Genomic DNA, 20,952 nt, shown 5'->3' on the forward strand with positions numbered 1-20,952 from the left:
CTGTAGAACGCCATGGGTTCCACCGGGAGCTCCTCGATTCCTGCCTCCTCGGCGAGCCACTTGCCGACCCTCCTGAGGCACGGTCGGTGAGGGAGTGCTGCAGTCTCGTCTGGTGGCTTGGGCGGCGGTCTTCCCGCGGCGGTGGCGTCGTTGCGTGTTCTTTGCCATGCCTTGTAGGCTCGGTGTTGGAGGCGCGGCTGTACCTCCTTTCGGAAGAGGGACCTGCCCGGGTCGCTCGGGGGCAGACGGATTACACGCTGGTACTCCGTGCCTGCCAGCTGTAGGGCCCGAAGCGAGAGTGTCGGGAGACCAGCCTCGGCCAGGAGGGCGTCCTTCCGGGTCGCACGTAGGCAGCCGGTGATGACACGGGCGCACTTGTTTTGCTCGGCTTCGAGGCGTCCTCTTACCGACGGGGCGGCGTATGTCCCGAAGACGGCTGCGCCGTAGTCGAATAGGGCCCGGATATAGCCGATGTAGGCCGCTCTGATGGTTCGGCGGTGGCTTCCCCAGGTCTTTCCGGCCAGTGCCTGTAGGCATCGCCTCCGTCGGGACATCTTAGCTTTCAGGTCGTCGATGTGGTCCGCGAAGGTGAGTTGGGGGTCAAACTTGATGCCCAGGAAGGTCGGGTTGCGGGAGTAGGGCAGTTCCTCTCCGCGCAGCGTCAGGTGCGGCTTGACCTTCCCTCCGCTCTCTCTTGGGTCGAGAGTGAACAGGGTGGCGGTGCACTTCGTCACGCTGGGCGTGACTTTCCAGCGTCGCAGCCACGTGTCCACCGCGTCCAGGCAGGGCTGGAGGAGGGCGTCGCACTCTCTGGCAGTGGGGGCGCATGCCAGCAGTGCCACGTCGTCCGCGAACAGAGACCGCGAGACGTGCTCCGGCATTGCTACGTCGATGTCATTAACGTAGACCAGCCATAGGAGCGGCGCCAGCACGCTGCCCTGGGGGAGGCCCTCCTGGAAGACCCTGAGGTCTGAGCGGGCAGCGCCCCAGCGGACGCGGGCGCGCCTGTCCGACAGGAAGGCCCTCAGCCACTTGATGAAACAGCCGGGGACTCCCAGCCGAGCCATCTTGCAGAGCAGGGCGGCCCTCCAGACTCGGTCGTAGGCTCTCGCCGTCCTCCTCCTCTTCCTCTCTCCTCTCCTCCTCCCTCTCTCTGTCCTCTTCCTCTCTCCTGTCCTCCTCCCTCTCTCTGTCCTCTTCCTCTCTCCTGTCCTCCTCCTCCCGGTCCGCCGCCGTCCGCCGGCGCCCCCGAGCCCCAGTGGACGACTGCCGGCGGAGCGAGGCTCGGGAGCGCGAGGTCGGCACGGCCGGCGGCAGCGAGACACCGCGCGACCTCGACCGGTCACCGCCGGCGGCTGGCTTCTGCCGGGCGCGGCGGCTGGTGCCCGGGATCCGCGGCAGGCTCAGCTCCGACTGAGACCCCGACACTGCGTCCCGTTTCATTTCAGCCAGCAGCGATGCGTAGGTGGCCAGCCGATTGGGGCGAGGCGACCCTGGCGACACTCCGGAGCAGCTGGGCGCGATGCTCAGGAGCTGGTCGGTCAGCTCCTGAGTAGTTGCCACACTCTCATCGACTGACCGGGGAGCGGCGCGTGGCTTCAGGTACTGCGCCAGCTCGGGGTCGTCCAGTGGGTTGCGGCTAGGCGTAGCCGCCGTTACCGCGTGGCTCCGCGGCCACCGGCGCGTCGTCCCTGGGTTGCTCCCAGCGGTGGAGGCAGCCCTGCGGGTTTGGCCTGCTTGTTCTATGCCAGATTGGGGAGCGGTGGCGAGGACGGAGGCCGCGTTGCCGCGAGCGATGGCCACGGACAGCCGCTGTCGCAGCCACTCCGTCTCGCGACGCTCACCCGTGCAGGTTGCCAGGCGTCTCCCCAGGTCCTGGACGAAGGCGGCGGCGGCCGGACCATAGACACCGGTTGTCTCCAGTGCCAGCGGAACAAAGCTATACCTCCTGGCTAGGTCCGCATAACGCTGCCGCTTTCGCTCTTCGGCCTGCCTTGCAGCTGCACCCGGTTTCAGTGCGGACTCCACCGCTATGTGGTCGGCGAAAGTGTCGACGCAGGTCGCGTCCCACGTCAGACACTTGCCCTCGCGGAAGGGGAAGACGGTGATGCCATCCGGTCGTCTGCCGTCGCCCCGGTCGAGGCCGACTGGCTCCAGAATGGCGGGAAAGCCAGCGCCGGAGAGAGCGCGACGCACCACGTCGTTCAAGTGGGCATGACGCGAGTGGCGACCCGCACTTTTCTGGCAGGAGAGGCCATGATGTCCCAGCGGGGTGACGGGGCGCGCACACAGACGGCACCGATGCGGCTCGCAAACCGGGGCGCCGAGTCTCAGGGCCACAGCGACGCGGACGGTTTCGTCGTCGAGGTGAAGCCCGAGACTCGGCACCGGCACCGCCTGGATCCAGGCCGCTGTGTGCGGCTGGCCGGCGGCGATGAGCCGAGCTCGGTCGATCTGGTTGGCTGGTACCAGTAGGCGACTTTGGACCACCGTACAGGCGACGGTGTCCCACGCGCGCTGACTACTGACCAGCTCACCGTCCGGCAGCTGCTGTCGGTCCACCCCTGTGCGATGAAGGAACGCGCTGACTGCGGTCTCCAAGGTGTCTGAGAGTTCATCAGTCACACTCGGACAGATGGAACGGATGAGGGGGCGTGCTGCGTTTACCGACGCAATGTACGCTGGTAGCGCCAGTGCCTCGACTGACCGGATGCCCAGGCCGCCGAACTTCACTGGAAGCGACGCCTGCTCCCATGCCGCAGGGTTTATGGCCACGTTGCAGACCGCTTCTAGTGTGCTGCGCACCATTTCGTCAGTAGCCTGGAGTACGTGTGGGGCTTTGAACGCCGGTGCGGAGCGCAGCAGGTACGTCAGACGCGGTGCCGATACGTGGTGCGCCAAGAAAAACACCGCAGTGTGGCTGTCTAGCTCGCGCAGCCGGGTGCAGAGGCGTTGCACCATAGCAGAGGCTGCCTCCCCTGCTGCTCCTATGCTGCCGTCGGTCAGGGGAGAGCCAAGCAGAGATAGGTTTGTGAGCTCAGTCTCTTTGACGTCAGGCAGCGCAGAGCAGATGGCGCTGATGGCAGCGTCGCGGTGGTCCGAATCTTCAGCGCCAATGAAGGCCACCTCACACTTGGCCGCGTTCAGTGAGAGACCAGCGGCTGCCAGCGCTGTTGGAAGTGTTGCGATGTCAGCAGCGACCGCGCTGGCTGGACCGGCCAGCGTTGCATCGTCCAAGTACCAGATGTTCAGAGGTGCTGACACTGCTCTGGCACAGGAGTCAATGGCGATAGCAAACGCGGCCGGTCCGAGCGGGTCGCCTTGCTGGACACCGCAGGCCGAAGCGATGGTCTGCCCTCCGATGATGAGTGGGCTGGGTGAGCTGTAGGCCTGGTAGGCTAGGTAGTACACCTCCGGACATCGCTCCCTAATGCGGGTCAAGAAGACGTCGCGCCGCACCGTGTTAAAAGCATTTGACACGTCAAGTTTGACCAGCACGTGTGGAGCAGCTGACTGTCGGCTGGCTTCAATGAAACTGCGCGTTGCATGGACCGCCGCCTCGCAGCCCAGGGGCGTTCCTACCCCGAGCTGGACAGGACGGAGTTCGGCACCAAGGCTGTCTGCCACGAAGCGTGCTCCGATGCGGGATGGCAGGCGTCGGTAGACGCTCCCGACTGCAATGGGCCGCAATCCGCCGCTCTTCTTCCTGAGTGCGCATAGTGAGGCGCTGAAAAGGGCGTCCCTGGCACAATCAGGCACCTCACCGGCCAGCACCAGGTTGGTGAGTACCGTCAAAGAGTGCAAAAGACGGCGGCCGCTCTCAGCCGCCTCCCTGGAGATAAGCTGGCGTAGATGTAGCGGCCTGATGCCGTCTAGGCCTGCTGATGATCCCGGAGGCATCGAGTTGATAGCGGCCTCCACCTCCTCCGGCGTCACCGTGAGCGGCCCTGGGTCTGATGGGGCGGGCGGTGGCGGCAGAAGCTCGTCCTTGGGAGCAGCTGGGTGTTTCAGCATTAGCTCGGCGATTACTTCGGCGTCAGGCTCGGCAACTGTATCGTCCGAGGTCAGTAGCCTTAGGGCCGCCCGGATGTCGCCATCTGCACATTTCCCGAGGATCCGACGGGCCAGGGCGTCAGTGGCAGGCTTTTGATGTTCTCGTGCTGAGTCATTTGTTGGTGGTTCGGGAAGCAGGTTTGGTGTCATAGTTTGGTTGGGGCTGGAGAGCTGCTGCCTGATGCTCGCTGCGGCACTGACATTATTATCGCCTTTTCCTGGTGTGCGTAGCGCGAAGAACGCGAAAGACAGAAAGGTCCACCACGCGCAGATTGTGCGTAGCTTAAGGGCATCCTCTAAGGCGCTGCATAGGGCATCGGCCACCAGGGGCCTTACGCCTTTAGGTATTCGCGAGATTAGTTTAGTGCTTCTCCTTAGAGTTGCCAGTCCTTCGACGACGCCCGTGTCTGGAACCTCTCTTCCGTTGAAAAATACCTCTTCCTTGATACATACCGGCCCCGGCGAAATCGCCCCAGCGATTTCGCTGGGGCGATTCAGCGAAATCGCCCCAGTAATTACCGAGTTATTACGAGCGAGCGAGCGCAGCGAGCGAGCGAGCGCAGCGAGCGAAGCGAGTCTTTTCAATATAACGGAAAAATCTCAGTATGGCCGGGCCGGCCGGCCCGGCCCGGCCCGGCCCGGCCTGTAACGCTTTTGAGAGGCTTATATCTCAGCAACCGCTGGACCGATTGGCCTGCGGTCTTTTTTGCTGGGTAGCCCCATCCCTTCTACCCCGTAATTGACTACTTTTGATACATCTCAGTGACCGTCGTGGCACGTGCCACGTGAAAAGTCAAGGGTGTTCAAGCTGTTTTACAAAAGTAGTGATTTTGAGAGGCTCATATCTCAGCAGCCGCTTGGGCGATTGACTTGCGGTAATTTTTGTAGGGTAGCACCATCCCTTCTACCAAAAATAAGATACTCTCGATGCATGTGGGTCACCCCCATTGCACGTGCAAAATACAAAAAGAAGAGGTGCCAAATTTGTTCCCATTTCAGTAACTCGGTAACTACTGGGGCGATTTCGCTGAAACTTGGCATACAGGTAGGCACCCACCAGGCAATGCATTCCCATGTGTTGCGGTTAGGGTGCTACTGCACGTGCGCACGTGCAGGGGGCGTTTCCAGATCTCGAGAACGGCTGGGCCGATTGCGCTCAAATTTGGTACACGGTTGGGGACCGGTTAGTAGGGTGCCGTGCAAAAGTCATTTTGGGCCCCGTTTGCACGTGCGCACGTGCAGAATGCCGCTTCCAGATCTCAGGAAGGGCTGGGCCGATTGCGTTCAAATTTGGCACACCGCTAGCGACCGGTTAGAAGGGTGCTTTGCACAAGCCTGAAAACAGATTGATCACTGAAATGAACGATCTGCAAAACAGTTTAACAGTTCGCCAGACTTCGGCATAGAGGGAGCCAGCTCGGCATATGACGAATAGTTTCGACCATTGACGATTTGTTTTGCACAATGTTGAACCATTCGTTCAATGTCGAGTTGTAGAGAAAGATCGCCGAATAGTTTTGCACAATGGTAATTCTTTGTGACCAACCGCCCATTTGTAACGCCACCTATATGGCGAATGTGTACAAATGTTTTGCCCAATGGTCAAAAGCTAACGCAAAAAGGTGTATTATGCCTATTGCATATGGAGCTAACAGCTCGTATCTTCTTGCGTGCTTTGGTGAAGGGACTAATTGCTCTGATGCCAATACTAATGTCGTTTGGACCACCTGTAACGCCTGCTTTTACACTAACATGTCCATGTGACTCACAACATCCCCGTCTAACCGCGCCCCCGTCATTTCCACCTACGTCATCACAGGCCGCTCTCCGTCCCCCAACTCCCGGCGCCTGGACGCCGGCTGTGACCGTTTCGTCGGGCTGCCCGTCTCACCGCCGCCGTTCGCCAACCCGAACGATCTCCGCGACCTATCGCCGGGCCGGGCCGGCCGTAATGGACGACGACTCTCCTATCCAGCGGCTCCGACCTCACCGGTGGCCGGCGGACGACTGAGCAGGCCGCGCGGAGGTCTCCGCTCGCCTACCGCCGACCGGCGCGCCTCGCAGCCATGTACGAGCGTGACATGTCAGTCGGAGGATGGATCTGTGTCGGAGTTGTTCGTCAGCCCGGCGCCGCGCGGGCAGCTGCCTCCGCCACGGTCCAAGAGGAGGGATGAGGTGTACCCGGCCGGTCCGCGACTCCCGGCGGCGAAAGGAGTTCGCTCGGCCATGGAGCTGCGTGGTGATGCGGTACCTCAGGGGCTGAACCGGCCGGTGTCAGCGGGGGAGGTGCGAGGTCGTAGTGGTGACCCTACCACATCCCAGCAGCAGCAACTGTTGCAACCACAGCAGTCAAAGGCACGGTATGGGTCGCAGAATTCGGTCCAGTGCGGAGGCGAGCAGCAGTTTGGAGTCACCGCGTCAAATCCGACACAGGGATACGAGCAGAATGCAAGCCGTGTAGAAAAATCTCAGACGGACACAAACTGCAACTACAAGCCGTCTGCTGCCTCTATTGATTCCTACAACACTAGCAGTCAGGCTCGCTCTCAGGAACAGCAGTATAATAATAACAGCTCGCGCCAGCCGCCCAGTGCCGGTCCCGGTTCGTCATGGCACTTTGACGAGCGGCAGCAGCGGCTGGTTGGCAGCAGCTCCAGCCCGGCCCTGACGTCCGCCAGTCCAGTGGACGGCGCCCGGCCTGGCTCTCCACCGGCCAGCCCGGGTGCGGCCGACTCATCCTCTGCCAGTCCCGGCGAGCGGCGGCGACGGCCGGGCCGGCGACGAGCCGCGGCCAGTCTGCAGCGTGCCCGGCTAGCCCGCTCGTGCCCCGAACTGAGCGAGAGCGACGGCAGTCCAGAGCCGCGCCGACGCTACCGACCGCTGAGGGGAATACTGAAGAACGGCCGACGACTCAGTGAGACAGCACTGCACGTCCTGCCCCTTGTGTCTGTGTATTTGCCCTGCCCTCTCTGTGTCTGTGTTGTGAGGGATGGATGGTTTTAGGCGGGCTCAAACCTGCTGCAGTTGGAATGAGGCATGCCAGTTATGTTTTGTTGATTTATTTGGGGGTCCAAGAACGTTTGAGTCGTGACTCCATGTCGTAGATCTTCCTGCATTGCACATGTCTTGTTTGATGGATTGATGTTTATTTCGCAGAGTCGCTGTATGTTCTGCTTTTTATTATTTTGAGACGGAATGACTGCAATTATTACTTTGTATTTGATGTGACTGCGATGATAAATGAGCACTACGTTGTAATTGATGTGTTTAGTTTGTTTATTTTGTCACTCTGTGTTTCATTTTTCCGATCCTCCGTCATCAGAGGCCTGTTTCACTAAAAACTTGCGATTACAAGTGTTTGAACTTTACAATTCATAAGTATTTTTGCAAACTATGTAAAATCGGATTTCACTAAACTTCATCACCAGCGGCACCTCCGATAAAAAGAGTTTGCAAAAAAACTTGTAAACAGTAAAAATGTTTTTAATCAAGAACTATAACATGTTACAGATATTGCTTCATTTTATCAAATTATGTCTAGTATTCATGTCAAAAAATGCATGAATAAATTATAAATAATGATGCTGTTTCTGAATGGTATAAATGATAGTTCACAATATCTTATTATTGAAAGAAAATAACACGCAAAACATTTGACAGCAGAAGACTGTTGAATGCAATTATGGCGCGCGAATGACAAAACATGACGATATTTATTTATCGCTCGTAGCTGGTTCGTAGGGATTGTGCTAAGTAAAAAAGAGCATATAATGACTCAGCATATCATATTTGTTTTAAATAATTGATTGCTTTGCATCATTGCACAAAAAGTAATAAAATTCCGAACGTAAGAGCCACTGGAATTTCGGGTTTGTAAGTACAACGTTTTCTTTCAAGTTTTTGGTCTTCGTGAAACAGAAAGTTTGCGATTTCGATGTTTCTTACAAACTTTTTTCTTGTAAAAAAGTTGGTAAATTTTAAACTCAAAATTCATGCTCGGAGGTTTCGTGAAATCCAAATTTCAAATGTTGGTAAATATTTCTTTTAAACTCAAGTTTTTTCTTTGTAATTACACACTTTATTTGTTAGTGAAACAGGCCTCAGTTGTCGTTTTGCATACAATAGCTTGTAACGTCTCGCTTGGCATTTGCTGTTGCCCTTTTCTTGTTCCCTTGTGTCGACCTTTTTGATGTTTCAATTTGGATAACTTTTGTTTTATTCGAGCTTGTGTGTTTCTTTTGTTCGTGTGTTTCATTCATGCCATCTCGAGAAAATGAGTAAAATTATCTTTGGTCGTTTGGTATCAAAATGGCGTTGCCATCAGCCCGATTAATCGCTGTTCTATCTGCCTACGCAGCGAATGATACTATCCTACCGGATTCTGTTCTGTGATTTACCCCTCACGTCTGCCCCCTATTGCCACTGTCGTTACCCCGTACTGACGAAGTCTGTCCGTGCTTCAGGCGGGCCTCGGGACAGCAGTAGGGACCCGGCGGCCATCCACCAGGCCAGGATACAGGCTTCCAAGTCGGTGCCTTCGCTCAACTGTGAGTACCAACAGCAATAGAAGAGAATGGGAAAACTTCTCCCCCTGGTCATCGTTACAAATTGTTGGATATGGCCAGTGCGTAATGTATTCACTAGTCAGTATTTGGTCAAAATTTTTCGGATGATGGCTAGCCCGTCCAGTGAACTTTTCGAAAAGGAGCTTTAATTGTGACGCCTGCTCTACTAGTATGTCCTGTGCAGCTGATTTCGTACTTTTTTGGGCTGTTTCGTCTCGGCCGATGCTGATTTATGCCTCTCGCCGTCAGAAGCGTTGTGTCTGTTGACTAGCCTCTGACCATCTAACTCCTATGTTCCAGCTGCGGCCGGTGGCGGCTCTGAGCTCTCCCCGGTACGGTCCGGCCCGGGCCCCGCGCGGCCGGCCGCCCCTGCCGGACTGTCAGCCGCCGGAGCAGCGCTCGTCACTCCGCCACGACCGAGCCGGGCGCGGTCGGAGCAGAACCTGCACCAGTACCGGTACCAGCCGGTCGGTACTGCGGCTGGTACCGCGGGAGGTACCGCGCCGTACCGCCACCCGCCCACCGAGACGCCGCCGGGACAGCAGTCGCTGCGCTACCCGCCCTCGCCGGCCAGACACCAACACCACGGCTCGCTCCATCAGCTGCCGGAGACACCACCGCGGCACCAGCACCACGGCTCGCTGCACCAGCACCACGGCTCGCTGCACCAGCTGCCGGAGACGCCGCCCCGACACCAGCACCAGTCGTCGCTGCACCAGCCGGAGCCGGCGTCACCACTGGTGCACTACCAGTACCAGCCGCCCGGGGCGCCGCCACAGGTGGGTGTCGTTACTACTTACCAGGAGTGTGGCCAAAGAGCAGTGCCATGCGACGGTATGGTCGGTATAGAGCTGAGGCCGTTGATATTATGCTTCACGGCCATTTGACTCGCTTGTTTAGCGCTGGATGGCTTAGCTAATGCAGCGAGGCATACAGTGGTTTTGAGCGTTCGCTGAGACTCGTGTGTAGCAATGGACACCCTGTAATTTCGCTCAAAACACATTACATTGGTTTCAAGTCCTGTACGTTGGGTGTCACGTGTCATGATTATCAAGCTCGAGAGCCCCACCAGTATTTACACGGTCTCTTCACTGTAGTGGTTGTGAATTATGACATTCGGCGTTAAGTGATGCATGCCTTGAAGTAAATAGTTAGCCATAATTCCACGAACGTCAATGACACATGACTACCCTGCTCCCTCAGATGGCGATGGCTCGCTCAGTGTCTGAGCACGACCACCTGCGCTACCTGCCGATGGACAACACGAGCTCCAACAACCTGCTGCTGCGCCACTCGACCGTCGGCGGGACTCCGGAGAGACACTGGCAGCCTCAGATCTCCTCGCCGGGGCCCACACCGGCACCGGCCGACCGGGTCAACGGACGGCTGAACGGGGTGAGAGAGTGGGGACGGGTGGGGTGTGAGAGGGTGGACGTCTCAACACGGAGTGAGAGGACCGAGACGGTACGTTTTGGGGGCAGTTACTGCATAACGCTGTGCTTATATGTGGCAGAGGTCATATCGGTTCGAAGCTCCTATGCGCATGCGATGTGTAAAGCATGCAATTGACTGGACGTTATAGGAGTGGGTAATACTTTTTTGACTTGCAGCTTCCTCGCTACCCTTGTTTGGGTATCATTTATTTCGTTCTGCCCTTCGTCAGATTTGTGCGTGGTGGTATAATCATTCATTCAGAGTCGTTTTCAACTGAGTGCTTGGTCTGACCGTCTATTCTTTCTCTTCCCTACCCGGCAGCTGTCGTCCAGTGACGGCGGCAGCAGCACGGGCGGCGGCACCGGCTCCGGTCCCGGCTCCGGCTCCGCGCTCGACGCCCGCCAGCAGGAGATCCGGCGCATGCAGCAGGAGTTGGAGGAGGCGCAGGCGGCCGAGCGGCGCATCCTGCAGGAGGCGCAGCGGCGCCAGGCGCAGGAGCAGGCCGGCCAGCGGCTGGACGCTGTGCTGGCCACGCCGCCGCCGCCGCCGCCGCCCGTCCGCTCTGTGTCGTATTCTATCATGGCGGCGGCGGTGGGCGGCGGCAGTCCGGCGGGTCAGCAGAACGGTCAGCCGGCGGCGGCGCGCCGAGTGCAGTTTACAGAGCCGGAGTCGCCGCCGTCACCGCAGCCAGAGGAGGAGACAGAGACGGAGCAGCGGCCCGAACAGCCGCCCGTGACGCTGAACGTGGTGTCCACACCGGGGGTCATCGGCGCCCAGGAGGTGTACAGGTGAGTACCTACAGTGCTTACCTGAATGGTGCTTCATTACCTAGACAGACAGATAGACAGACGTTTATTCGGAACCTCCGTACAATGGGTTTTGTGGTTTCCACGTCATATACAGACGAGATAAAAACCTAAAATATCTAGTTAAAACCACGTAGCAAAGTTACAGGCACATTAATAACCATTCCATTGCTTGCTACCACGAAATACCTAAGTTGAAGCGGCAGCCCAAAGACTCCCAACAGCACACATTAGCTTTAGTGACTGAGATGGTTTGTGGTGAGCCGTGAGACGTAATCGGCTGCCTTATACCCGTGTTTGACTTAGGTTCTTTGACATCTGCTCATGAGGATAAAGCTGTAGTGGAGTACTTGGGTAGCAGCGGTAGTCAATTAATGTCTGGGATAGGTGGAAGACTGACACATCACTTGACGTGTTGAGCCTCCTGTGTGTATTTTTAGTGACCCTCCCGCCCCTCTCCTCTCGACAGGGACCCGCGCACTCGCCGTCTGGCCCAGCTGGAGAACAGCCACCAGCGGCCGGCCGGCAGTCCGCTCCCCGAGCGGCTCTCATTCAAAGAGAAGATGAAGATGTTCGCTGTCGAGTCGGGCGAGCCGGGAACGCCCAATCAACGCTCGACAAGCAGCAGCCGACAGCGAGAGATTGAACTGAAGGCTGGCGGCCGGGCGGCGCCCTGAGTCGTCGCTGTAGAGTTTCAGAGAGTACATGAGTGAGTGAGAGTGAGAGTGGAGTGAGCCTCGTCAACTGTCTATGCAGGACGGAGACTGCGGGATTAGTTCTTCTGTGGCTGACTTTTGGAGGTGTGAGTGATGAGTTTTCCGGTCATGAGATGGTCCAACTGAGTGATTTGTGGTTCTCTGCGACCTTGTATGAACTGCAAGAACCGTGAGCGGTTGAGTCGTCACCGCCGCTCGCAATCCGGACGTTGATGCAGTGTGTTAGAGGACCCCCGGGTTAAGACAACGGGGCCAGCCTGTGGTCAGTATACTGTAATACGTTTTGTTACGATGCTTTGTCGAGGTCTGTGCACTGTATGATGCGGCGGTGAAATGTTTGTCGATGTCGGGATTCCTGTTTCTGGCCCAAGTAGGACTATGATGCACTGCTAGCAGGTTCTAAGTTATTGTCCGTCTTGGGATCGTGTTTTAGCAGTGTTGTCTCATATTCATGCGGTATGAAAGCAATTGCGGAGAATCTTAGTTTTGTGTACCCCTTCCATTGGAGATTTGGTCCTTGCCGGTTAGAGTACCGGACTTTTGCCGGTCGCAATTCCGCAGCTGTAGGCAGCACCGTTCCGCCGGCAATGGCAGTCTCTGTCCGCCCGCACCAGCCGCAATGTGTTCTCATTTGTACCCGAAGATCTGTCATTCCATGACAGTATCTAGGTCTGACATGTCATCTCGTTTCTCTGTCCGTCATATCTCTGAGTGATCTATCATGTGATCTCGTCCTATCGGACATATCTGTGGTCGACTGTGTGTCTGTTTCAACTCCGTCACACTAGTGGCAGCTTGTCTCGACTTGTGAACTCGCGGCCACTGATACGGTCCCTCTGCGATATTCCCTCCTATGTGCCCCTATGGCTGTGCTTGAGCCGTCTTGCCCTTGTCATTTTGTAGAGCCGAAACGACAATTCCAGTCGCTCTTGTTTTATTCCACTTACCTTAGATGACGTTTTGAGATTCCCTGTTGTATAGCAATAGGATGCAGAGATTTGTGGCTTTTGCATGGTTATTTATTGCTGCCTGACGATTTTGTCTCACTCACGGTCACGGCTTGTGATTGAGTTGTCAGGTCGTCCACTCCCAGTCTGATCATGTTGACAGTGACGCCGCTGGAGTGACGTCACGTCACGCGGCAGTGGATTAGCTGCACGTCACACTCGATATCACCCGCGCGCGCCTCACATTCACCTCACGTCACACGCGCGTTACACACGTCATCCTCATAGTGCACGTCCCGCGCACCCCGCGCCGCGCACCGACCGCGACGCGAATCGGGAGAGAGAATTGTTATTGCTGAGCAAATACACGAAAACACACGACTGAGCTGAGTTTGGACGGGAGGGGAAGTGGGAAATGGTGATGTGGGCATAGCGAGCTTGTGGGGGCGAGACGTGACGATGGCTTGGCTTGGTTGGCGAGAACTTGTATTCATGACGATTCGTGCCTGCTGGATTTCACGTTTTGTTTTGTTTGCTTTTTTATTGATAGGCAAGCCCGTATCGGTTGGAGCGCAAGCTCTATGTGCGCTTCTGGGGCTGGTGGCTAGACCACGACTGCCCGCAGTGTGCAGATGGCGCTGGGCTCACGTCAGCGAGGAGATTGTACTGTCCGCCGGTCGCGCTCGTCGGTTTCTTAATCCTTATCAGGTTGGCAAGGTGCGACATACCCCACGAACCAAAACGGGTAGAACATCCACATTGCATTAATCTTTTACAGTTTTCTGTCATGTGACGTGTGACGTCGGACATCAATTGGTTATTTAACTGGAACTTCAGTTCGAACCCCGTCAGGCAAAAACGTCAAGATGGCCAGAGGTCATATTATAAAGCAGAATCTAACTGTGAATGACCTTTGAACTAGGTCAAACGGGTGCATTTTGTGAATATCTGTATGGCCTCGAACATGCAAATAATCCCTGTGTATCTTCACAGTCTCGTCATTTTTTTTTCGATTACCTTCCATTAGCAAGGAACACGGGACAAGCAATGGGAGCTAGTGAAGCTTGTGCCTCGTTTTACACAAATGCCATTATGAACGCTCTGTTCTGTCTCTACCTGGCACGATAGGTTTCCGTTGAATGTTTTAACCCTCGCCGGCCGAGTGAGAGTGAGAGAAAAAAGTAAAAAGTAAGGGCCCCTTACTTTTTTCGCGATTTCTCGGAACGATAGAGAGCTGAAACCTGGCCACTATTGATTCACGCAAGATTTCGTGACACCAGCTGCATTTTTAAGGTCACGTCACTGACATATGACGTCATAACTGAGCGGTCCAAAACTGTTGCAAATTCGCAACACCCTCAGTCTGCTGGAGAAGATTTCACAGAAAGATGAAACTTATACGACCTAGTATTCTCCAGAGGCCTCACAACCTGTATATCTCATATTTTTTTCTAAGGGTCATCTAAGGTCAGGTCGGTTACTTGACCTCGCCATTACAAGTCAATTGGGGGAAATATGAAAACTGTTATTTTGGCGCTGGAGGTGAGCTAAACCGCTTCAAGCAGATGGAATTGTGATTTCATGCACTTCTTGCAAGGTCCGACGTTTCACTTTTGCATCGTTGACCTTGCATGATGTCATTTATGACGTCACTAAGTTCATAAGAAGATCCTCAATACCTCCCGATTGAATAGCGCTTGCGATTCGTTAGCCCTCGCCAGGCGAGGGCCTTTTCCATAACACGGACGGCGAGGGGGGTTGGTACGACCCCCCCCTAACCTTCGCCCCCTCGCCGGGCGAGGTTTAACCCTATTAGTGGCAGGCTCCCCTGGCTACCCCTATTAGTGGCAGGGGGGGGCTGCTTACGACCCCCCCTGATATCTCGAGATCTAACGGGCTGATTTTCAAAATTCAAACGGCATTCGATTTCGCTCAACGTGATCTACATTTCTAAAAAATAAAAATTAAAAAATGTCAATAGGGGGTAGAGGGGGGTAAAAACGGGCAAATCGCAGATACATTTTAGACTGTTTATCACGGCCAGGTTTCTGAACCAATCTTAACGCAACTTTTGCCGATCGATAGAGAATGAACCAGGAATTCACATGGATCCTAAAAATATGCATTTTCAAAAATCATAGGCGGATACAGATCATTGAGATTGGGGGTACACAAAAAGTATAGTAAATAAGGTTTTTGTTGGTACTGTTTCTAAAAAGGGTGGTAATGGTCTTGTTATGTTACAATTTTCTTATGAGAGAACGACTACAATTGTATTGGTCATGCATAGGCGGTGTCAGGGCACCTATGTTGGGAGGTAAAACATAACCCCCCCCCCCTTTTTGGACGCCTGGATCCGCCTATTATAGCAAAAACGTGTCAAAAGAGGATGCACAATAACTTTGTATATGTTATCACATATTCACTGTTCGTAAAACTGGTGCATACAGTTATAATACATCAGCATCGTGATCTTCGCCCAAATGACTCGCTTCACGAATAGGACCCCCCAATTCCCAGTGCTCTGGAGCCGCCCCTGGTAAATTTATGAACTTGAAATTTTCAGGGAATATGCCCAATTTAGTTTTAGGAAAAGTCAGAAAATTTCAGCATCGTAGCTTCAGCGGTTTCGGAGATATTCCCGAAAAACCTGAGAGGTGGATGAAAACAACCCCCCCCCTGCCACTAATAGGGTTAAAGGTATCAATGGACTCGGGAGTCGGGAAGGTTTTTCGGATCGAATGACATGCTATACATATATCTTTCGACTAACTTCGTGACCTGAGTGGCTGTGACCTGACCTTGACCTGAAGTCTACTCTCTAAGTTAATCTCATCCAACCAAAATTATATGTATCATTCGACGCGCCTGAGTATGAAGAATTCGATGGTGCCGAAATCGCAGCGCTTCGATCCCTTTTGGCGAGGCTATTTGCCATACCTACCTAAGCCAATTCCGTACGTTGGGGTACTCGACCTGACCTCAGAGGTCACCAGTTGACCTGAGTCCTGTCCTGATAATCGGGCAGCGATCGCTCCGTCTCTAGCGGCGCACATGCTTGTCTTTTTTTGCGAGACTATATAACTAGAAAAACGATATTTCCGGCGAGGGTTAGTGTCAGACGATTGTAAACCTGATCCCACGTTATTATCGAGGTCATGTATCGTCATGTAAGGCCAAAAAGTGGCTTTTGATAATTATTTTTTGCTTGAAACAACTACTGCGGCACTGCCACGGTACGATCATCGGACATCGAGGTCAACATAACAATACGGATGGACTATAAATGCTAAGTTTTTCAGTAACCATGACTTTGACCTGAGGTCTAATCTTCTGGTAAAACGTCTAGCCCCCGCCGTGGTTTTAGCCCTCTTCGAGGTTTTTCGCATATCTGTATCTCGAAACTGAGATGCGTCACCTTATCGTAGGGTAAGGTGCCTAATTAGCGACCCCCTTAATTTGAACCGTCATTGCTCACGCTCTATGGGTGCTACTGTATTACTGGCTTAATTTTCGGATAGATCGTTCATTTTTCTATAAAAATCTACTTATTTTCTCTCCCAATATCCACTAATTTATTTATAGTGAGCATTTTGGCAAACCATTGCAAAAACGTTAATAGGGAACTCGTCCCGATAAGCGACCGGGGAGGGTCGCTAATAGGTCTATGGGTTTTCCCATAATAAAAATAGTAATAAAAAAATCGACGCCCGAAAAGTTGAAATATGATCCCAAAAAGGCAGCCTATTCCCAAAGCACTCAATCACTGGAACAGGAGCGTTTATCCAACAACTTAATGAAGATGAAAACTGATCACGTGATGCACCAAAGGCGAAAAGAAGGCCAAAACCCAAATTTTACGGGCTATCTCGTATGATATTCGGGACCCGCCCTGGATTCGGCACCCCTGCAGTCGGCGAAAACAGTTGGCATCACTTGCCACACATCGCAAGCTTCAGCAACACTTCATTTTTTCATTTTCTCTCTTTTCCCCTTTCTTTCCCTTATCGAGCTATTTGCGACCATGTCGGGCGCAAATAGGAAATGTGGGTTCCGATACATGTTTTACTACTAGTGATGTCAATTGCAGAAAATCGTAATACCGATACCAAACCAAATACCAACCAAAACCGTGGGGAAATACCGAAACCGAACCACCTTTGTAAAATGAGGGAAATAGTCGGAAATGCCAACTTTTTACCAATTTCTTAGCCTCTTATACATTAGTAAGGGTTCATAATACCAACAAAACACCAAACACATTAGTATTGAAATACCAAATACCAAGTTGGTATCGGTTTGGTATCGGTATACCAAAAAGTTGGTATCCGATTGACATCTCTATTTACTACCATTCAGTGCACAGTAAAGCGATTCATTCCGGGAAAACGGCAATCAATTGAAAAAGGATTGTCGATTCAGAATAAAAAAGGTGCATCATCTTAACCCTCGCCGGTCAGGCCATTTTGAGTCCTTCGACGGCACAAGGGTGGGGGGGGGGGGGGGGGGGGGGGGTACGACCCTCCCCCTCGCGTTTGGCCCCTGATGGAGCTAGAGCTTCGCGAAAAAAACGAGCGTGTTGCCCGTCACGAGAGCAAGCCAATGATACCCAATTTTAAGGTACTAGGTCATCGGTTGACCTTCCAGGTCAGGTCAATGACCCAAAAATCGGGAATATCGGGACCTGTTAGAAAGTCTAAAGTGTGGCTGGTGAGGGGTTTTCCGGGGTGCTGATCACTAATATCGTGTTAGTTTTGATCACAGATGATGTCGTTAAGCGTTTAGACCAGGTCGGGTCAGGTCAGGTCAGGTCAACCGGTAGGGGTCTTGACGGGTATTCGTAGTACCTGTCATCCGCCTCTGACAGCTTCGTAACATGTTACGAAGGCACCAAAACTATTTCGTAAATGTTCAAATGGTTGCTAAATTCGAATTCAGCTCCAAAAACTAGCCTAGAAACATGTAAAACTCGAAAAAGTGAACCGAGGTCACCAAGGTCAATGACCTGACCTGACCTTCAGGTGACCTTAACACCCACCCTTATGCATGGGAGCAACATCAAATCACATGTTTGAACGTTTGAAACCACGAAAAGCTTGCAAACGCGCGGCTAATGCGAGCCGACATACGCCGAATCGCGATTCCGGCCAAACATGGTCTCGGAAAAGAGGTCACAGGTCAAAGTTCATTTGGGTCAGGGTCATGAAATTTTCAGGGTATGTGCAGAATTGATCAATGCGAGGGTACTGAAAGTTTTTTTCGCAATCGGCCGCTTTTTACGCGAGTTATTCGCGAAAAACCTTAGGAGGGGTTGCATCACCCCCCCCCCCCCCTGTGCCGGCGAGGGTTAACCCTCGCACGACCAGGCCATTTCTCATAACACGAACGACCAGGGGGGGGGGGTTGTTACGACCCTCCCCCCCTGGCGTTTCGAAACGGAAGGTCGTAGAGCTTAGCGGAAAAAACCAACGGATTGCTCTCAACGAGATCTCGCGATTGGTGGTATATTTTTTGGTCCTAGGTCAACATTTGACCTACTTATGACCGGTCAAAGGTCAAATTTTCCGAAAAAATCAAACTTTTTCAACTTTCCGCGGCGATTGCGGCAAAACGGTGGGAGATATCGCACTATCGTGTTCCTTGATCAATTCTCTATCGTTTGGTATGTATTTCGTTTCCCTAGCTCTAAAAATGGCGCGTTGGGAGCGCCGGAAGTCGGCAAGGTCACAGTCGGCGGCAGAAATTCGAAAAATCAAAATTTAAATTTTTGAAATCTGATTGTATTTTTGGATTTGGGAGGTCCATTTGCTCCCTATAGAAGCTAATATTGCTGCATATTCCCATTGAGGTGACAAGAATTAGCAAAATAGTGGTTCGGGCGCTTTTCAAAAATAGTACCGGACGCTGTTCCTCTTGTGACGTCATAGCTCCGTGACCTGACCTGACCCGGTCAATTTTCTTGCACCACACGATAGCCAATGCTTGCCCCAACATGCATGGGAAGTTTCATCATGATCCATCAAACAATGTGGGTATCACCGGCAGAAAACCTAGGGATTCGGCGCACACGTTTGGTAACTGTCGGCCGGAGGCTGTACCTCTTATGACGTCATAACTCCGTGACCTGACATGACCCGATCAATTTTTTTCGGCAAAAGATGCGCAAAGGTTGCCCCAGAGGGTATTGAAAATTTCAGCCCGCTACGACAAGCCGTTTAGCGTGCACTTCGAAAAAACCTAAGGGGGGGGTTGATACAACCCCCCCCCCCCCTAGGCGTTCTAGGGTTAATGTGCATCGCTTTTCAGCAGATAGGGTCCAAATGCATACGTGTTTGGATAAGAAACTGGTCATTTTTATCTAAACTCCCCTAGACCGTCCCACCAGAAGCATCGACAACCGAAAAAGAATTTAGTTTGATAACCAAAGTATGGCATACCTTTTGGCATTGTTTTCATCCCGATTTCTCTTGCCAGGTTTTCTGTAGAGAGGTAGGTCGCAAATAGGAAATGATCGCTAATTAGGCACCTTACCCTACACGTTTACCAACCTGTCGTGGACCTTGCAGACCGAGGTAATTCCACTTGTCACCACTTACCAGGTCCGGTCACAAATAACCTCGCCTGTCCTGTCATGGATGACATCGCCACAAAGAAACAGGCATGTGCTCGCCGCGCCGTAGTTCCGCATGCTCGTAAAAGCTATTTACTTTAAAGCTTTCAGCGATTGATTGGGATGACGGGATGCATAAAGAATGTATTTCGGACTTTTTCTTTCGGTGGCCTAATGTCAAGTCATGACCATTTCGTCACAAGTGAATTTGGTTGAACCGAACTACTTCTCATTCGAACGAAAATCATACTAAAGCATTCAAACATCGGTTGACAGGTTTAGCGTCGCCAGCCGATTGAGGTGGCTGGTTAGCGGCTGGTGCTATACATGTCCAGCCGTTTTCCTCGCGATTTCTCAGAACGTTTCGGTGAAAGATAGCTAAAAGTTGGCTTGCCTGGTTTTTAACAAAGTCGCAACTGAATACACGAACCGCAATTTTAGGTCAGGTCAGGTCACTGCCTTATGTTGTCATGAGTGTATCTCTTCACGGTTCAAAAACGTTGCAACTTCGCAACGCCCTCAGTGTCATGGGATCCCTAATGCACTGAAATAAAGACCCGGAATGATAAAAAACACCCGGCCGAATCATCAGAGCCTGCATAGCTTTTGTCAGGGTCGTCTGAGGTCGGTCACATGACCTCACTATTACAAAATCAGGAAATTTAAAAACTGCTTCTGTGGAACCGGCATGTAGGCGGACACCGTTCCACACAACTGTAAGTTTGTAAAACGTTTTTCCGTTCCTACAAAGCGTGAGACGTTCCTCGTCATTCCGATCCTTTGTATCAATGTAAGGAAGTCCGCAGTCTTGCTTGACTACAGCAGGCCCATGACAGATGTCAAATGACCCTCTGACCTCACACTGGCTACGCCTCTTATTCATTCCCCTTGAGATGGAAGGGAAACTTTGTTGCCTTTGGGCAGCGCACCATGTTTAACCAAGCGAATAAGTAACATACAATTACCAATGAACCAGGCACAGTTCACGGATTACTGCGATACTTTTATCACCGACAATAAAATTACGTTTTTTTTTAATTTTGCACATGCATCATACCAAGACAGACACTAATTAAATCGCCAAGACAACTAAGCCTACAACTAAAGTCACCAACTAAGCCTGTCGAGACAGCAGGCCGCCAGCAAACCTACGAAGACAATTCTTTTCGATGAGTTGAGTTGGCTCTCCAGCGAGCCGCCAACTAAAGCTGCAGCGCCCTCGGGCTGGTATAGTGATCAATCGCTAAACGTATGTACCTTGTACCAGCTGGGTCAACCACCAGTCAGCAACGGAGGAACGAAGAAGCGGGGGAACAGACCATAGAAACGCATTGGGAGCTGTCTCGTTCGATACTGTTTTAAAAAGGCTTCTCGTGGAACTGAGGAGCGGAGGATCATACCACACTCACTTACGGGGCCCACTAGACATGATAACTCTCAAGTATAGGTATATAATCGTAAATTTTTTGCCCGTATTCTTTGGGGCATAAAATTTTACATCCATTTGAACCCTGCTTGCAAGGTATCTTTAGGCTTCGTACTTAGCAATGGACCTTGCATGCCGATTGGCGATTGCCGTCATATGCGAGCATAGCGTCAGTAAGGTGAAAGGTCTTATGTATTAAAATTTAAGAAATGTATTAATGAAATGTATTTATGTCTAATGTATTAATGTCTAATGTATTCATCATGTCTAAGAAATTAATCATGAAAATGGCACGATTGTATTATTTCAACACTTAAAAAGACCGAAACACATAATAATTCTCCTAGATTCTCTGTTTCGATCTTTTTTAAGAGCTAAAGTAATACATTTGTGCT

General features: G+C 52.7%; 1 protein-coding gene across 3 annotated transcripts in view; it reads left to right on the top strand.

Moving 5' to 3' along the window:
* The window catches only part of LOC122383537 (afadin-like), a 95,975-nt gene extending 83,071 nt beyond the window's left edge, over positions 1 to 12,904 (top strand). For all 3 annotated transcript variants that reach the window (XM_043370050.1, XM_043370048.1, XM_043370049.1), the window contains exons 24-28: positions 8,517 to 8,600; positions 8,919 to 9,397; positions 9,822 to 10,013; positions 10,374 to 10,840; positions 11,328 to 12,904. In XM_043370050.1, the coding sequence (XP_043225985.1) occupies positions 8,517 to 8,600; positions 8,919 to 9,397; positions 9,822 to 10,013; positions 10,374 to 10,840; positions 11,328 to 11,535 (1,430 nt within the window). In that variant the 3' untranslated portion in view covers positions 11,536 to 12,904. The remainder of the gene's footprint in view (positions 1 to 8,516; positions 8,601 to 8,918; positions 9,398 to 9,821; positions 10,014 to 10,373; positions 10,841 to 11,327) is intronic.
* The last annotated feature ends 8,048 nt before the right edge of the window (positions 12,905 to 20,952 follow it).

The sequence above is a fragment of the Amphibalanus amphitrite genome, unplaced genomic scaffold (assembly GCF_019059575.1).
Source record: "Amphibalanus amphitrite isolate SeventyFive unplaced genomic scaffold, NRLGWU_Aamphi_draft 000166F_arrow, whole genome shotgun sequence".
Classification (NCBI taxonomy): Eukaryota; Metazoa; Arthropoda; class Thecostraca; order Balanomorpha; family Balanidae; genus Amphibalanus; species Amphibalanus amphitrite.